Consider the following 18417-nt stretch of genomic DNA (forward strand, 5'->3'; position numbering starts at 1 on the left):
TATTCACCTATTGAGTGAAAAAATATTACCGTGTTGAATATATGAGACTCTACCTCACTTTACATCAACCACTTAGTCTCTACGTTCATTATATTTGCATTCACACACTTTGTGTATATTTTGTTTGGTATTTCTAGGATAAGCAGCATAAAATCTATTTTACTCTTTTGAGATCTTGCCAGGTACTTGTGACCTGGATAGGCCACTGTTGGAAACAGGATACTGGGTTTTATAGACCTTCGGTCTGTTCCAGTATGGCAACGCTTATATTCTTATTTGGGTAAGTGGGCATTTTTTGAGTTTTAAGCTTATGACATACAATTATTGCTTCCTGTGTAACAACCATGGACTGATACAGCAGAGTCTTGTTTGATTTCATTGAAATATGGCCCAAGGAAAATTGTTTTTTCCCTGAATCATAAGATGGCTGAAATTTTAGGAGTCTGTTATAATGTACTTGATGTCTCTCTTCTTATTCATTAAGGTTTAGAAGTTTTGTACATATAGACTAATATGGTGAATGTTGGGCTACTTCTCAATTATAGTTTATCCTTGAGAAGCCAGATAAAGAAAGTAGTTAGAACTACATATTTTAAATTGAGAATGCTCCTTAGGCTTCATTCTTTTATCCCACAGGTGATTTTAGGTCTGTTTTACAAGCTTTAGTGTAACTTTTTAAATATTGGATTACCAAGAGCATCTATCAGAGCCCTGCAGATGGTTCAGAATTCAGCAGCATGGTTACTTACCAGCTATTTTTGTCATGAGCTCGTGACCTTGTTATTTAGAAAAACTAAACTGGCTACCAAATTTAGGGTAAATTTTAAGATTTACTTCTTATGCTTAAGTATATTAATGGAGATGTGCCAAAGTATTTAAAAAGTTTGATTATGCAATATAAACCTAAGCAGACACTCTACAGGTGATTCCACCAAACAGAAAAGCAAAACTTTGCACAACTAGGGCAAGAGCCGTTTCAGTTATAGGCCCTACACGGTTCTCTGCCCCCAAAACCTAGGAATGAGTCTACTTTCCTAACATTTTGGGAAAAAATGGAAAACATTCTTATTTGTAGTACTATTTGGTTTTATATTTTTACAAAAACTGATCAAAGCTAGGAAAAAGCCAGATTTTTAAATTTGCAACAAAACTGCTGGTATTTTACAATGGCGTTGGTGTCTTAAGCAAGATTAATCCACAGTTCTGGTGTAACCCTAGAGAATAACTTTTTTTGAGGGCTTCATCTACCTAAACAAATTCCCCATGGCTAGAAAAATATAACAAATCACAACCTTGGCAAGCATAAAAATCACACTGGTTTATATTAATACCATCTCTGTTTTAGGTAAACTGGACCTACATTGCAAACCTGAAATGTCAAACAAATTTATCTGTTTGTCTATTTAGATTTATTAACCACCTCTACAAAGAGATTCACCCAAGGTGGTGTACAGTTTCACATACCACAATTTTGTTAACAGCATAACAGCAAAATGGCCAAACATAAGCATAATCAATCAATGAGATGGCAAACTGAAAGCTAGTAAAAGGACTAACATGATACAGTATCAGAAATATAGACATTTAATAACAGTCATATAACAGACACAAGATAAATGTCAGCAGAATATCAATACCACCATAATAGACAGCATGGAAGAACATTCTTTATATGACAGTCATTGTTAGCAACACAAATTAAACTCCTTCATAGAAATAAATTAGAATATTTAAATAACATGCTAAAGCTACACTCAAATATAATGAAACATCTAGGTAGCCAAAAGGGCAAGTGATTTGCTTACTTTATTTCTTGTCTATTAGATTGTAAGCTCTTTGAGCAGGGACTGTCTTTCTTCTATGTTTGTGCAGCGCTGCGTACGCCTTGTAGCGCTATAGAAATGCTAAATAGTAGTAGTAGTAACCAGAAAGAATATATACTTCGAATTGCTTAATTTAAAAAAAAAAAAAAAAAAAAAGACGTATTTGCACCTTGGTGGCTGTACAGGGAGTAAGTACCTTGTTTAATATTTCTACCTAAGAGGATATACTATGTCCTTTGTAGTTGGAACAAAGTGTTTAGTTTCAATGAAGACCATTTGAACAATCATTTACAAGACTCTCCTCTTTTTCTAGATGAGCAAACTAGTTCGCATGTGGATGAATAGGTTGACTTTGTACATCTGAATAAGAATTTTATTTGGTTGAACCAACATTATGCAAAGTTGGTTGAATATTGTTGGGCTAAGAGGACCCCAGGCTATTCATCAGAAAGGAACCAAGGATGTTCGTCGAAGATAAGACCTTTATTGGGAAATTCAATTAAATTCTTAAATGCTATTAATTCAAATAATTCTTGTATACTGCTAATATCCCCTTTCCAGGATTCAGTGCGGTTTACATTCTAGGTGAGACAAAAGCAAATAGTGTTAGTGTAAGGTTTGAGAAACCTTAAAAGACCATTGCATTGATGCATGAGGCTAAAAACATTAAGGAAAGGATCATGGATGATCCTAGGAGGCAGAAGTCATGATGGACTGTTATGAAGCAGTCTTTGGGAAGAGAAAGGTTTTTAAAAAGGTATTAGACTTCATGATTTTATTATTCAAGACTGAAGAAACAAATTGCTGATATTAAAGTAGAATTGGATAACGTGACAATTTTTTTTTAAGAAAAAGAAGATATCAGTTGCAGGAGGAAAAAATTGGATGATTTACGAGAGATTTGAAAACAGATTAAATTTTAAAAAATTGAAAAGAGAATGAAGAGGATCATAAGAGGTTCCATTACCCCTGCATTAAGATGCTTTTAAGTCATAGTTTTACTAGTTTGGGCAAAAAGCCCACAGGTAATGATGCTGGAGAAAGTATTCAGAAGAGGATTAGGCAAGATTAGGAATCCCACTTGCCTTTCTTTGATTCCTTCCTGTCACGTTTGCCATCTGTATCCCAAACCTTTTTTGTTCAATTGCAAAGCTACTCAGTAGGCAGTCAAGGGAAGGACAGAGATACCTTTCAGCCACGAGCGTGAAGAGGAGTAAGGGAATTATCAGAGGCCTCATCACAAGTAAGCTTGCCAAGAGAGAAGTTAATGTTCTACAGAAAGGCCTCTCCTTTGTTCTATCTCGTGTTATAACACATTTCAAACTAGAGTGGATCCCTTTTAATTCACTAGAAAGATAACCGTAATGCGACCCCTCCCCCCCCAAAAAAATACAACTAAAGTTTCTCTGGTTAGAAACAATTCTAAATGGGCCCTTCCCAGTAGCACCAGATCACACTTTTCAACAAGTTGTGTCTTTCTGTTCAATCTTTTCTATCTCCTTCAACACATTTTAACTTTACAAAAAAAGGAATCACAAGCAATTGACAGTTGAAAAATAGGACCAATATAGTTTTTTAAAAAATACAAAAACAAAACCCAGTAAGAGAGGGGAAATTGTTCTTAACTGTATTTATATACAAGACATCCTGCAAAGGGCTCAAGGAACCAGCCTTTGGTATATGATCCCACCCCATTCTTAAAAAGTGAAATAAGGAACATAATGGAATTTAGGACAACAGCTGGGTTTCTGACTCCAAATGAAAGAGCTTTTTTGCAAGCGAAGTACCCCGTGATACCCACCATTTATACTCTTCCAAAAGTTCATAAATCATTAGTTAAACCTCTAGATACACCTGTTGTTTCTGAAATGGGATCCCTTTCAGAATCTCTCTCCTCTTTTTTTTTTAATAGATAAACTGTGTAGATCCTTTGTCCTTTGATTTCCTCTTTTATAAGATTTTATGCAAGTAATTAGGTTTTTGGTGATAATAGTAATGCCAGTAAAATTATTTTAGCTAACTCTGACAGAGCCTTGATCTTCACTCCCTGTTTTTCAGGATATCCGTAATGACTATGCATGAGAAAAATGTGAATGCCTACCATCTACTTTGTGTATAATCTCTCATATGCTTATTCATTAGGGATGTCCTGAAAACCTGACCCATTGTGACCTTCAGCGCTAGAAGAGAACACCACTGACATAGTCTTTTATACAACAATATCTGCCGGGGAAGGAGGGATATATGATATTCGTGTAGTTACTTAACCAAAAAAAAAGTTTAATTCAAGGATTCTTGTAGAATTTGTTTGTGCATTATCTAAAATTATCCTCACATTTTTTTTTATTGTTTCAAGGTTTTATTTTTTCTAATCAATAGATAAGAGGTACAGTACTGGGGTCTTCTATGCCCCCCCTCCCCAATATTGCAAATCTGTGTCAAAATCCTATGATATCAAAGATACATAGATCATTTATTGATCCTTTGGAAAAGTAGCATGCACCAGTGAGATGAATTCTGCATATGGTTCAATAGCAAAGATGGCAATCAAATTTCAGAGAAATAAAAGCATGGATCAGAACCCATTTTAGATATGATTGAGAAGCAGCAATACGGCTTTAAGACTACAATCTATAGAAAACCCACAGATTAGAAATAAATTACTGTATTTTAATAGTAATCACAATCGCAGTCTAAAAGAAAACCTCCCTGTCGATCAATTCCTCAGGTGAAGAAGATTGTACATGGTTCTTAATGAGTTTAATATACAGGCAGAGCTGCGTACGCCTTGTAGCGCTATAGAAATGCTAAATAGTAGTAGTAGTAGTAGATAAGAACATTTTTGGGGTGTCCCTATCGCGAAACCTAAGAGCATTAGGTTTCGTGATAGGGATACCCCCAAAATGTATTCCCCAAGGTTAGACAGTGTTATCTGTGAACAGGAACTCATTATTAACCTAAAGAGCTGAAGTTGGTATGCATACAGATTTTCACACATCACTTGCTATTTAAAAAAAAAAAAAAAAAAAGTTATGAAGAAAAACTGGCATATAGTTCAGAGACATGAATGTTTTCAGGAACAAAATAGTAGCACTGTACATGAGAGAGAAAAATGAGAGACAAGATGGTTCCTTCAGCTTTATCTACACTGCCAAAGGCAAAAACATATAATGGCAGTCCCCCTGCTGTTATACTGAGATCACTTGCTCCCTGTATTCATCTGTATCAGTGGCGTAGCTATGGGGGGGGGGGGGGGGGCAAAGGGGCATGGGCCCCCCAAAACTGGATCTGTGCCGCTGGTTTGGCTGACAGGGGTCATCAAACCCCGCTAGCTGAAGCGTTTTTTCCAGCACTGGTCTCTGGCACTGCCACATTTCCTGCCCTGCTCTCTCTTCCCGTCACATCCGGCAGGCTCGTTTTAGTGAAACTGAGAATGCGCGCGTGCTCAATTTCATTAAAATGAGTGTGCCGGACATGACCTGAGGGGAAGAGACTGCAGGGCAGGAAATGTGGAGGCGCCGGACACCAACACTGGAAAATGCGCTTCAGCTGGACGGGGTTGGGGACCCCCACTGGCCAAGGCATGTGCGGCGGCAGTGGTGGTGCTTCAGCTGGTGGGTTGGGGACCCCCGCCGGCCAAGGCATGTGCAGCAGCAGTGGCAGTGGGTGGGCAGCAGCGGCATCGGTGGAAGGGTGGTAGCTTTGGGCTCTGGCCCCCTCTCACCTCGCGTTCTGGCTACACCCCTTATTTGTATCCAATTTAAAAGCCTCACTGAGCTCCTCACAAAGCTTCCTTTTGAAACACGCACAAGCACCCTGATTTCCTGTCTTTGTTTGGAGATCACACGCAAAACTGCTTTCAGCTACGTTGGCCTGAAGCTCTGAAACACCCTGCCGCTCTCACTTAAAACAGTCTTCCTATCAAGCACCCTTTTGAAACAAACACAAGCACCCTGATTTCCTGTCTTTGTTTGGACATCACACGCAAAACTGCTTTCAGCTACGTTGGCCTGAAGCTCTGAAACACCCCGCCGCTCTCACTTAAAACAGTCTTCCTATCAAGCTTACAAGAAACAGGAAAGAATTGGCTTTTCCTACCCAACTACTACCCTGAAAGAGCATTGTCTCCTCCTCTTCTTTATCAATTATTTTCTACCCCTTTTTTGATTTTCTCCACTCCACAGAAAGGTCTCACCTGCCAATTATTTGATTGTAAACTACCTTGCTGCATTTTGGGATGCCAATGGTGGTATGGTATAGCAAGCAGATGTAAATAAAGAGCAATTCTATGAACAAGATGTTAACATTTGGACATTCATCATGCATGTACGTATACACTTAAATATGTATATACCAGTATGCTACTTAAGTACTATTCTCTAAATATACAACTGCTTGCAAGGTGGGCTTACACATGGCAGAGCATGGGTGGGACACAGGCAGGCTCCTACTTATGCACATAACTTACAAAATACTGTAAGTTACACACATTTCTGCTACTTTTAGGTGCCTGCACTTACATCAGCACTATGGCTGGTGTAAGAGCAAGGCATGCCAATACTGGGCTACACTAGTGTTCCATAATGGAACTTAGTAACCTAGGTTACTGCCTGCCCTTGGGGTATGTAAATGGAGACACCCAGTAAAAGAATTGTCCCCATAGTGTAATGGGTCAGTTACATTATGGGAAGCAAGAGAAGTACCAGACATGCATTGGGGGGGGGGAGGGGGGCAGCGAGAAGAAAGAGAGAAGTGCCAGATACAGGCGGGCAGAGGGGCTAGGAGAGGGACATAACTGGCAGTCACTCCGGGGGGGAGAAGGAACTTTCCCTGATGCAGCCATGGGTAAAACAAGTGGCCCTTCTCAGAAACAAAGCGATTAAGGGACTCTTAGAGCTGGTTTGAAGCTGGTGGAATGTATTGCTCGGAGGACACCTGGAATAAAGATTCCATCTGCCGAGTTCGATGGACTAATAAGTATGGATGGCGCCATCCCATACAACGAGGTATATTTTCCCCCTTTTTCTTTTCAGTTCTGTGTTTATATTTGACATTTAAATTTTGGGACTATTTTTGATAGTGATGTGTGAAATATTTAGAATGCCCTTTTTTCTGTTGACCAGGGGTTTTATTTGAAATGGCATTTTTTTCCCTGTAAGTTTTTGTGGTTTTTATTTTTTTTTTTTGCAGTTTATGTTTCCCCTTGGCTAATGAAACTGGTGATAAGCTCAACTGAAGGAGTGTCAGCTACTTGCGAGCGGCTCCCAAGGTTTGAGGTTTCCTTTTTTAGCTATATTGGGTATGAACTAGCTTTCTTCACATTTCACTAACTGGTAGGCTATAGTGTGGTGTATTATTTTGAGTGTTTCCTCATATTTTATATATTTTTGGAATAAAAAATCACTCCATCTCAGATTTCAGATGTCCTGAAAGGTAGCCAAACACTTGGAAATAACTACTTAAGAGAAGTGGAAATGCTAATGTTTTATTGAAATTAAAGCAAAAGATGAAATATAAGCTACACAAGTAAATTAGGTTGATGTAAATCAGTATATTGTATTTTTGATGGATCGATGAAGATTTTGGCCGTTTTTGAGTTAGATACATTTATACTCATCAGTCTGAGGATCCTTTTCACATAATAAATTTTGATCAATGTGATAGATATCCAATAATCAAAACATAATCCTATCACTTACTAAACTATATTGACACTATTGTTAATCAGCTTGTATTTTTTTTACTATGATTATTGTAACTCACACTGTGCACCTTCTGAGTGAAAAAGCAGACTATAAATCAGTGATGGCGAACCTTTCAGAGACCAAGTGCCCAAACAGTAACCCAAAATCGAATTATTTATCGCAAAGTGCCAACAGGGCAATTTAACCTGAATAACAGAACTTTAAAAGCATTTGGCATGCTTTTGAATAATTAATGTGATTTTTGCTGTTGCATACATGCTTATAACTTGTCTAACCTTGGCTCATACTTTATAAATTTGAGAGCAATACATGCAGCACTCAGGTCATCTGTTAGTCTGTTTCTGATGTCAGATTTTATATAATTCAAAGTTGAAAACAGCTGCTCACAAGAATATGATGACCCAGTGGGAATAACCCTTCCCTGGATACATACAAGGAATTTTTAAAATATTGGGTGTGCTCAAGCACCTATAGAACCCACAGAATCAGCTCCTATGGATATTACCATACTGTGCACTAGCTTACATTTATTCTTTTACCCTCTAAAGTTCTACGGAGCTAAGCAAACCATCTCCATTTTGTCTTCTACTTGGTATCTCTATCTGCTCTTCTCATAACACTGTGTCTTAAACATGCTTAAATTGTCACAGTTTTGGTTTCATTTCCTATACCAGGATATTCTGAGCATCTACTACTGGCAGAGCCAGTTCTGGGGTAAGTGGTTCTCCCTCTGTTGCAGCATCCCGCCTATGTGGGACAGGAAACTGTACCAGAGGGAAAGCTTCCGGGCCGCCGAAGGCAGTGTGCTTACTGCACTGACACTGCCAGCAGCCCGGAACATTGAAGAAGCGAGCCAGAGAGATACAGGGAAGGAAGCCAGCCCAGAACAGAGCCAGACGACGTAAAAAACCTGAGGTAACTACTTTTCCCTCTCCTCCGCTGGGAAAGTGGCTGGGCGCGCATGCCCTCTCTGGCACACGTGCCATAGGTTCGCCATTACTGCTATAAATCATTGAATTAACTTAATTCTCTCAACCTGTGTCTGCCCCTGGCCATACCCCCTTTTGAGACACCTAAATTTAGGAAGAGTATGGATTAACACACCTCAATTTAGATGCTGAGCCCTAGATAACTTTTAAAAAGCTAGGTCTAGTCACCTATTAGGCAACTAGATCCTCTTTTATAGTTTGAGTAAATTCAGATCTTTTGACAATTTAATTCCAATAGCCTCTGTCCATATTTCCCAGCCAATTCTGGAGGTACAGCTAATCAGTCTGAATTTCAGGAAAGCCAAAATGAATGTACATGAAACAAATTTGCATTCTTTGGAGACCACACTATATGCTCATCTGTCACTCGTGTATTTGTTATGGATATCCTGAAAACCACAACTGTTAAGTGCCCCTTCAGAACAGATTTGTGAAAAACTGGGTTGTCCAACTCAAGGTTATAGCTGTGAAGCATTCCTATTAGATTTGAACTTTGTCCCTCCTACAGAAACTCACTAACAGTTTGTATAAAACTCTCAAAATCTTATAACTACAAAGTCCTTAATTGTCTAAGTCCATTTGAGGTCAACTAAATTCATTGTATAATCGGAAATCTTCAGTGTTTCTTATCATACTTCTGTACTGCTACTTACTTATCTCCAAAGAACTTCTTCCAGAACTCTGCTGCATCTGCTTTTGTTATACGAAAATTATCACCCTGGAACTGTCCGCTGGGAAAAATGGCCTTGATTTCTGCAAGCATGTGGCTGAAGATGAGGGACAACTTTGTCAGGTTTCGTCTACAAAAGAAAGAAATATATTGCAACCACAGATTTAAAAAAAAAATGACTTCATATATCTTATTTATTTATGGCATTTGTGCCCTGCATTGTCCGAAACGTTCAGGTTCATAAGATATTTGACTTGCCAATTAACCTCTCTCACTAGGCACCAGTTAACTGAAAGTTTACATAATGTGCATTTTACAACAGTAAGAGATGCTTTTATTTTTAAACAGGTATTTTGCTCTCTTTCACTCTACAGTATTAGGATTTATTCCTTGGTGACATTATAATACCACTTTCTCTATGGCTTGAGGGCTACAGTGTTCAAAAAACGTACTGCCAGAACAGTTCCCCAGTCACAGCTCTTCCTAGGTCAACTTCTAAGCAACTCATTCTGCATGTTCCTCTGGTCTATCTGCACCTCCAGCCTCACTTTCTCTAACTCGCCATCCCATCACTGCTCTTCCAGATCCTCTCACCTCCAGTTCTTTATCTTCATGAAAGACTAGAGCAGGAGTGCTTAAGCAGGGGTGCGAGAAAAGGTCAAATGGGATGCAGAGAAGGATCTTGAGGCAATTTGTTGAAACTTTCTAGACAGAGTGACGGCAGTTATTAGGACAATTATTTGTAGTATAACCGTACTACTGCAATATTAACGATGATAGTAGTGAAACAGTTAGTGACATACGTAGCTGTCAGTAGTCACTAGTGGACACATGGTTTAGGAAGGGGGTGTGAGGGTTTCAATGATCAGTTAAAGGAGTGTGGGAACCAAAACAAAGGTTAAGAAACCCTGGACTAGAGCGAAGCACAAACATGAGAAACATTTCATAGGAAAGTAACAATATGCTAGAATAGAGTGCCTAATTTTTCTCTTTGACAATCTACAAATAGAAGAAAGCAGCAACTCCCATGGACCAAAGTATTTGGTGTTGCAATTATTGGGAACCTTACCGCATACCACAGAAAAAGCAACATGGGAGCAATTCTATGACTGAGCCCCATAATTCTGGCACCTAGATGTAGCATGCTGAACACTCTATTCTACAATAGCATCTGGATGTCCAGATTCAATTATAGAATACTAGCATAAGTTGACATCTAACAACTTATGCTAGGCATAAATGACAGGCATAAATGTATGTGGTTAAATGCAGCACTTTAGCATTTAACTTAAAATATGCTGTAAATTATGCATGCAAATACTCGACATAACCATGCCCCACCCATGTGCCTCCAACCTGCAAATACACACTTGCATTTATTCACTAAGCAAGTTGCGTGCAAAAATTTAGAATATCATTCAAAATCCAATTAGCACTTACACGTGTTAACAGTCACGTCTATAACTTGCATGTGCACTTGGCAAGTAAAGCGAAGTTACTCTTCTGTAGCAGGTGTTCACCGAGGACACCAAGACACATTTTCACATCTGGGCAAGATCATTCAACTGAGCCTGCAGTGGAGATGCCCACCAGCATTCCTTTTGTAGAAGCCTTTAGGAACATGCACTGCACCTGCACGTGCCTTCTCACCTGCCATCAACGTGTAGTCCATCACAGTCTAATATGGCAGTTGATAGGATACAACTCCTAGGGGAGGAGGACAGGAATGTGAGAATGTGTGTCCTGCTGTCCTTGGAAAACACCTGCAAGAAGTGAGTAACTTCATTTTCTCCTAGGACAAGTAGGACATCACATTCTCACCTATAGGAATCCCTACCAGGCTGTTTGAAACAAAAAGGGGGAAATGAAACAGAACAAGCATGCAACTAGCAAAGAAAAAACATTTATTTTTTGTTTTAAAAAAATTTCTTCCTTTTTGGGGGGGGGGGGGGCAGCCTTGAACAGAAACAAAATGAGCCTGGGGGTGGAGGTGGATTCCAGACCCCAAACAAATGCTGAAGAACTGTCTGACGAAACTAGCTGTTATGTCGAGACTCCTGCTCCAGACAGTAATGAGATATGAATGTGTGGACAGAAGACCACGTCACAGCCTTGCAAATCTCCTCTATAGAGGCTGATCTCAGGTGGGCCTACTTACACAGCCATGGCTCGTAAATTATGAGCTGTGATATGATCCTCCAGATTCAGCCCTTCATATATAATTACCAGTTCTGACAGCTTAATCTGGATGCTCTTAGTGAGCAATTTGGAGGGATTTTCTGCCAATGAAGGGCTGTCTGGACTATTTTTGAGAATCCGCTGGGAAAAAAAATGTAGCCTCTCTCCTACTGGTAGGTTGTCCAGATTGGATGTTTGTTTGGAAAAAAAATATTTGCCTCCTTCCTACTGGTCGGTTGTCCAGAATGGATTCTTTTACCGTGGCTAAGCTCTCCTGAAGCCAGCCAAAACCTCGCCCCTTGTTCTGACTGTAAACTAGCCTGGATTTCTGAGCCCTGTACTGCCAATAATGGGAGCAGTAGCGCTGGACTGACTGAGCCTGAGGGCCCGATACACAAAGGCAGCTGAAAATACGGCTGCCTCAATAAAAATTTAGTGAATCACAAACAGAGAGCCATGCACAAAGGGGATCGCGTGCAATTGAGCTGCACGGATCCCCCTTTGTGCATCGCTCGCTGTTTGTGAGTCCGAGCTGTCAAATGCATTTGACAGCTCCAACACACTGACCCCACACTTTTTTTTAAATTTCTCTGGTGGTTCAAATTTACCTGGTGGTTCAGACCCTGGACACCCCACCAGGCCCTCCCCAAATCATTTTTTTTTTTTAATTTTCCCTGGTGGTCTAGTGAACTGGATTCCTCCCCACACATATATGCACACACCTTCTCCAGATCCCAATCCCCTCCCTACCCACACCCCTCTGTGTACCTTTAAAAGGTAAAAGGTAAAGGGCAGGGGGTAAAGGGCAGTCTAAAGCAAACGTTAATAGTATGGTAAGCTTTGTACATCTGGCCCAGAGTGTTTTATATATATATATTTTTTTTTAATTGAATTATCCTTCTAACCAAATAATTATACTTGCACAGAATTATACCTTGATATAGAATTTTAAAAATAAGCAAATAGGGTCATTCCATGCCAAGTGGTCTAAAATTAAAAAAAGCTCCCACCATCATGTTCTCCAATTTTGTTCAAATTTTATCTGTTGCTCTAGTCAGGTGTTAAATGAAGTTTCCCAAAATTTGAGGTCTCTAACTACAATAGTTGCAGATCTAGACCCCCTTTTCTGAAAGGTTGTCAGTCCATGAGCGCGCGACAATTGCCAAAATGCCATTTTTGGGGTCTAAAAATATCCAAACACATTTATAAGAATGGCTAAAAAATCCAAATCCTGTACAGTTTTTGATGCTAATTCCAATGAAATACATTTTAACATTATGGATGCAAAATCCAGTCAAACAAGTTGACTCAAAGTGTGCATCAAAATTGGTCACGACTCATTGGAACATATTTGGACCAATATTCAGACCGCAACAACTTCCATGCAAACAAAGATACGGACTTGAAATTTTGAATAAGCATTTTGCATGTGCTGGACATAATACTGCCAGATTTGCAACTAACCAGCATCTATAACCACCCTGCAGGATCTCTTCAAAGTTGGCACTGTCCGCGCAGATGGTAAAATGTACCAAAGTTCAAAGCCAATTATTAAAAAAAAGAGTCTGCCTGAATCAGCTTGTGAACAGTATCATCTGAAAGAGAAAATTGTGCTCTACAACAATGATATGTTTTTGTTTTGCAATGCCACCATTAAGTAGCCATTTACACTGGTCAAAGTATGTTATATTTTGTGTGTGCGTATTGCGTTGGTTCATGATGGCTGAACCATTACTGGTTATCACATTGAAACCAGCATCCCCATCGCCATAGGGGCCACGCCCGATAGCCATGCAGTAACAGCCATGATGGGTGGGTATCTTTACTACAGGATCCCAAGCCTGATTGTGGGTTTCTTTACTGTAGGATCCCAAGCCTGATTGTGTGTTTCCTTACTGCAGGTTCCCAAGCCTGCCTTCTTCAGTTACTTCACTGCAGGTTCCCAAGCCTGCCTTCTTCAGTTACTTCACTGCAGGTTCCCAAGCCTGCCTTCTTCAGTTACTTCATCATGCTGAAAGCATCATTGATCTGCAAGAGAACGGTTTCAGGGAAACTATATTGCCGACCAGATGATGTCACTGATGGAGCTGAAATAATAGCAATGATAAGTTGTTCTGGGATCCAGCAAGTATCGCGTCTTACCGGCCAATAAAATGAAGTAGCGGGACCATGAGGATGCATAAAGCTTATGAAAGCATCTCTCTGTTCAACTGATGTTTCACAAACGTTTCCAATCCACCATAACAGCGCACAATAAACGACTGGACAATCAACAAATAAAATACAAACGAATAAATAATTATATCAATACTTTTAAGCGACTATTAAGACTCAATTTCCTAGAAATGAAGAAAAATTAGCGCATCAAGCGTACTAAATATAACATATTTTGACCAGAGTAAATGGCTACTTAATGGTGGCATTGCAAAACAAAAACATATCAATGTTGTAGAGCACAATTTTCTCTTTCAGATGATACTGTTCACAAGCTGATTCAGGCAGACTCTTTTTTAATAATTGGCTTTGAACTTTGTACATTTTACCATTTGCGCAGACAGTGCCAACTTTGAAGAGATCCTGCAGGGCAGTTATAGATACTGGTTAGTTGCAGATCTGGCAATATTATGTCCAGCACAAGCATAATGCTTGTTCAAAATTTCAAGTCCGTATCTTTGTTTGCATGGAAGTTGTTGCAGTCTGAATATTGGTCCAAATATGTTCTGATGAGTCGCGACCAATTTTGATGCACATTTTGAGTCAACATGTTTGACTGGATTTTGCATCCATGATGTTAAAATGTATTTCATCGGAATTAGCATCAAAAACTGTACAGGATTTGAATTTTTTTAGCCATTCTTATAAATGTGTTTGGATTTTATTAGACCCCAAAAATGGCATTTTGGTAAATGTCCCGAGCTCATGGACTGAAAACCTTTAACACCTGACTCGCGCAACAGATAACATTTGAACAAAATTGGAGAACATGATGGTGGGAACTTTTTTAAATTTTAGACCACTTGGCATGGAATTACCCTATAGTAAAAAGATTTTTAGGTACATTAGAAGCAAAAAGCCAGCAAAAGAATCAGTTGGACTGCTAGATGACCAAGGGTAAAAGGGGCACACTCAGGGAAAACAAAGCCATAGCGGACAGATTAAATGAATTCTTTGCTTCGGTCCTCACTGAGGAAAATTTGAGAGAGATACCAGTGCCAGAAATGGTATTGAAAGCTGACAAGTCAGAGATTCTGAATCAAATCTCTATAAACCTGGAAGATGTAATGGGGCACTTTGACAAATTGAAGAGTAGCAAAATCACTTGGACTGGATGGTATTCACCCCAGAGTACTGATAGAAATGAAAAATTAACTTGCAGAACTATTGTTAGTAATATGTAGTTTACCTTTAAAATCAAGCATGGTACCGGAAGACTTAAGGGTGACCAATGTAATGCCGATTTTTTTAAAAGGTTCCAGAGTAGATCCGTGAAATTATAGACTGGTGAGCCTGACGTCTGTGCCAGGCAAAATGGTAGAGACTATTATAATGAACAAAATTACAGAGCATATTCAAAAGAATAGATTAATGAGACAAAGTCAACATGGAGTTAGTGAAAGGAAATCTTGCCTCACCAATCTACTACACTTTTGGAAGGGACAAACTAACATGTGAATCAAGGTGAGCTGGTTGATATTGTGTACCTGGATTTTCAAAAGGCAGTTGACAAAGTACCTCATGAAAGACTCCAGAGGAAATTGGAGAGTCATGGGATAGAAGGTAGTATTCTATTATGGATTAAAAACTGGTTAAAAGACAGAAAACAGAGAGTAGGGTTAAATGGTCAACATTCTCAATGGAGAAGGGTAGATAGTGGGGTTCCCCAGGGGTCTGTGCTAGGACTGCTGCTTTTTAACATATTTATGAGTCAGAGAACATGAAACAATCTCTTTAAATCTGGAAGATGTAATGGGACAATTTAACAATTTGAAGATAAAATGTATTGTACTGTTTTGGGATCTTTCCAGGTACTGGATTGGCCACTGCTGGAAAACAGGATGCTGGGCTTGATGGACCATTGGTCTGTCCCAGTATGGCAAACACTTATGTTCTTATATAGTATTAGAAAAAGTCAAACCCTAAGCTTTACTTAGACGCTCAAACCAGAAGACTGACTTTCACAGTTCAGACACATCATGCGAAGAGAAAGATCATTATAAAAAGACACCATGCTCTGCAAGGATGAAGGTCAATGCAAAAGAGGAAGCTCTGCAATGGCATGGATCTTAACAGCAGCAATGGACAGCACTCCATTGACAATTAGCCGCCTAACTGAAAAGCAAACATTTTGAGGCAATTATCCAGAGGGTTGACATAAGTTAACACTGAATCAACAGCACTTAATTTAAGGTTGTATATGCAAAGAACTTGAATAGTTATAAGATTTTCCACTTTAGCTGTGTAATTTTAAGGATTGCGAAAGGATCTATTGTTTAGTGACTGTATGCACCTTAACAAAAAAAACCTTTTCTACATTACTGCTATTTTCTTTTCATAGTACACAATATATGTTTCTAAGATGTGGGTCATCATTAATGGGATAGACAAAATTGAGCTTTTCACATGTTTATAGATTGATGACGATTAATATGTTTTGTAAAGGACAATATCCTCTGCATTCAAAATAAAATGGTACATGGCATTAAAAGAAAATATAAGTAAAGGTCTACAATTTTACACTTAGAAACTTTTACATCTCTTTCACCTTTCAGACATCTGATTTTTTAGTCAAAACAAACAATACAGGGCTCAAATGAAGAATAAAGGTTCAGCATGCTAAAAATAAAAATGTATTTAAAAACACAGCTGACCTTTGATATACAACTCTGTAGAGCAAACGCTGCCTTTCCCTTTCCTCTCCACCTAAGCAATTACCTCATCACTGCAAAAACTTAACAAAATTGGGGCTAACTTTATGAGAACATTTTGGATCAAAAGGGTCAATCCATTCAACCAAAGAAGTACATCCATCCATTTTCCCACAAACTTTGTAACTAGGTAACAACCATTCCATGATTGCTGAAGCTCTACTTCTGTTAATCTCCCCCCCTCCATCCCTCAGTTTAACCTATATTCCACCTATGCTGTTGATAACACCAAGAAATCTACAAACACACATTATGCAAAATGACTGCAGGTTGTTATGCTTTGTATTCCAAAGAAGAATGATGCCTGGAGTCTTCTTCCTTCATAATTACTTTCACTTTACGAATGATGAAAAACAAACAACAAATGACAGCAGCTGTCTGTCACAGAAGACAACATGGATGAGTTCACTTATTAAATACACAGCAGAACATCTTTTAATCAAGTCTAATCTGAAACAAATATCCTTTTGTAAATCAAATCTAATTCAAACTAATACAGCTCCATTACTATTGACAAGGAATGATTCAGCATTTTAATTTGGGGGGTATTTTTTTGTTTTTTTACTATTGCTGACACTGACAATTACTATATTGTTACCTAAGAAACCTTAACAGGTAGAACTTGTTACTACATTCTAATACTGTTAGTATCTATTTTACCACAGTACCTGGTCAAAACACCCCCAACAAAGGGAGACATGCTGGACTGTGTTGGGAGGTGGGTGGGAAGGAAGGTTAAGAGATGCATTTCCAGATCATGAGAAGGTGAGGAAGAGAGAGAAATGCCAGAATGCAGGAAAGGGGGTTGCAGGACAGAGATAACAATGGGGGTGAGGAGAGAAAGATGCTGCAATACAGAGGAAGTTGAAGGACAAAAGAGCTCAGATGAAGGAGTGAGGGATAGACAGGGAGAAGAGATTCTGGCCCCCTAGAGGAAGGGAGACAGTTTTTATTATACTTCTTATTTTTGTGACAGTTATAGGCTATTTTGTTACAAAGCCATGTTGTCGGGGTCATATTTTATGTAATGGGATCCGACTGCCAATATACTGCATTAGCATGCACTAATGTGGTAGTGCATGTGAATAACTCCAGATTTAAGTCACAACTGCCTGGAAATTTAGACAGCACCAGTTATATGGAATTTCTTACTATGTCTGATTATGTCAAACACAAAACAGTATATTTGTGATTATGCTTTGCCTGTGTTAAAACATACTTCCTTTCTTTGCATTTCATATCGCACAAAACAGCAGCGGTATGACTGTGCTGGGCTTCCAAAAAAGTACTGTAGCATTCTGCACAGAGCATTGGTTACTCTACCATTGGTATTCAAAGAAGGAAGGGGTGACCTACATGAAAGGTCTATGATTAAACAAACATTTCAGCAATTAGGGAGAGGCATGCAGTTATGATCCAGTAGAGGCTTGCGGCCTGCTTGAGCGGGAAGCTCCGCTGCAGCATATATTACTTTTTACTGTTGACTATTCATTGTTTTCACTGGAGGCAATGCATGCAAACCTCTCTCATGAATATTCATTGGGGATATCCTGAAAACCTGACTGGCTGGGGTGCCTCCAGGACCAGGTTTTGGAAACACTGGGTTAAGTTCTTGGAGTTGGTGCTGGTATGGACTTCTGAGAGTCCGTTTGTAAGATTTTGTGTAACTTCATATGTACAGCAGAGAAGAAAGAGTGTAGGGGAAGGAGGGAGGGAAAGTGCCAGACAAGGGGGAAAGAAAGAGCGAGTGAGCACTTGGGGGGAGGGGAGTTAAAAACAACAGAAACCAAAGAAGGAGAGGATGCCAGTAGGAGAAAGTAGAGAGAAAAAATGGTTAAAAAAAATAGGAAGGGAAAGCAAGGGGTAATGGACAGAAATGAAAGTAAAGAATTGCAGAGAAGAGTATGAAGGGGCAGAACTGGAAAATGGAAGGAAGGAAGGAAGGAGAGGGTGAAAAAAAGCAAGGCGAGAAGGGTGGAAGAGATGAGGAAATTATAAAGAGGTAGAGGTGAGGAGGAAGAATGTATGCAGGAAATGAGGATGGAGGGAAAAATGAAACATGGGATAAAGGCAAATGAGGAAAAAATGAAAAAAGAAACGTAATCTATAACAAAAGCAGAAACAAGA

At 39.2% G+C, this 18417-nt stretch overlaps 1 protein-coding gene across 2 annotated transcripts in view; it reads right to left on the reverse strand.

Annotated features, from left to right (window-relative positions):
* Nucleotides 1-18417, reverse strand: part of CBLB (Cbl proto-oncogene B) — a 213690-nt gene that overhangs the window by 137146 nt on the left and 58127 nt on the right. For both annotated transcript variants that reach the window (XM_030204169.1, XM_030204170.1), the window contains one exon: nt 9171-9317. In XM_030204169.1, the coding sequence (XP_030060029.1) occupies nt 9171-9317 (147 nt within the window). The remainder of the gene's footprint in view (nt 1-9170; nt 9318-18417) is intronic.

The sequence above is a fragment of the Microcaecilia unicolor genome, chromosome 5 (genome assembly GCF_901765095.1).
Source record: "Microcaecilia unicolor chromosome 5, aMicUni1.1, whole genome shotgun sequence".
NCBI classification, from domain to species: Eukaryota; Metazoa; Chordata; class Amphibia; order Gymnophiona; family Siphonopidae; genus Microcaecilia; species Microcaecilia unicolor.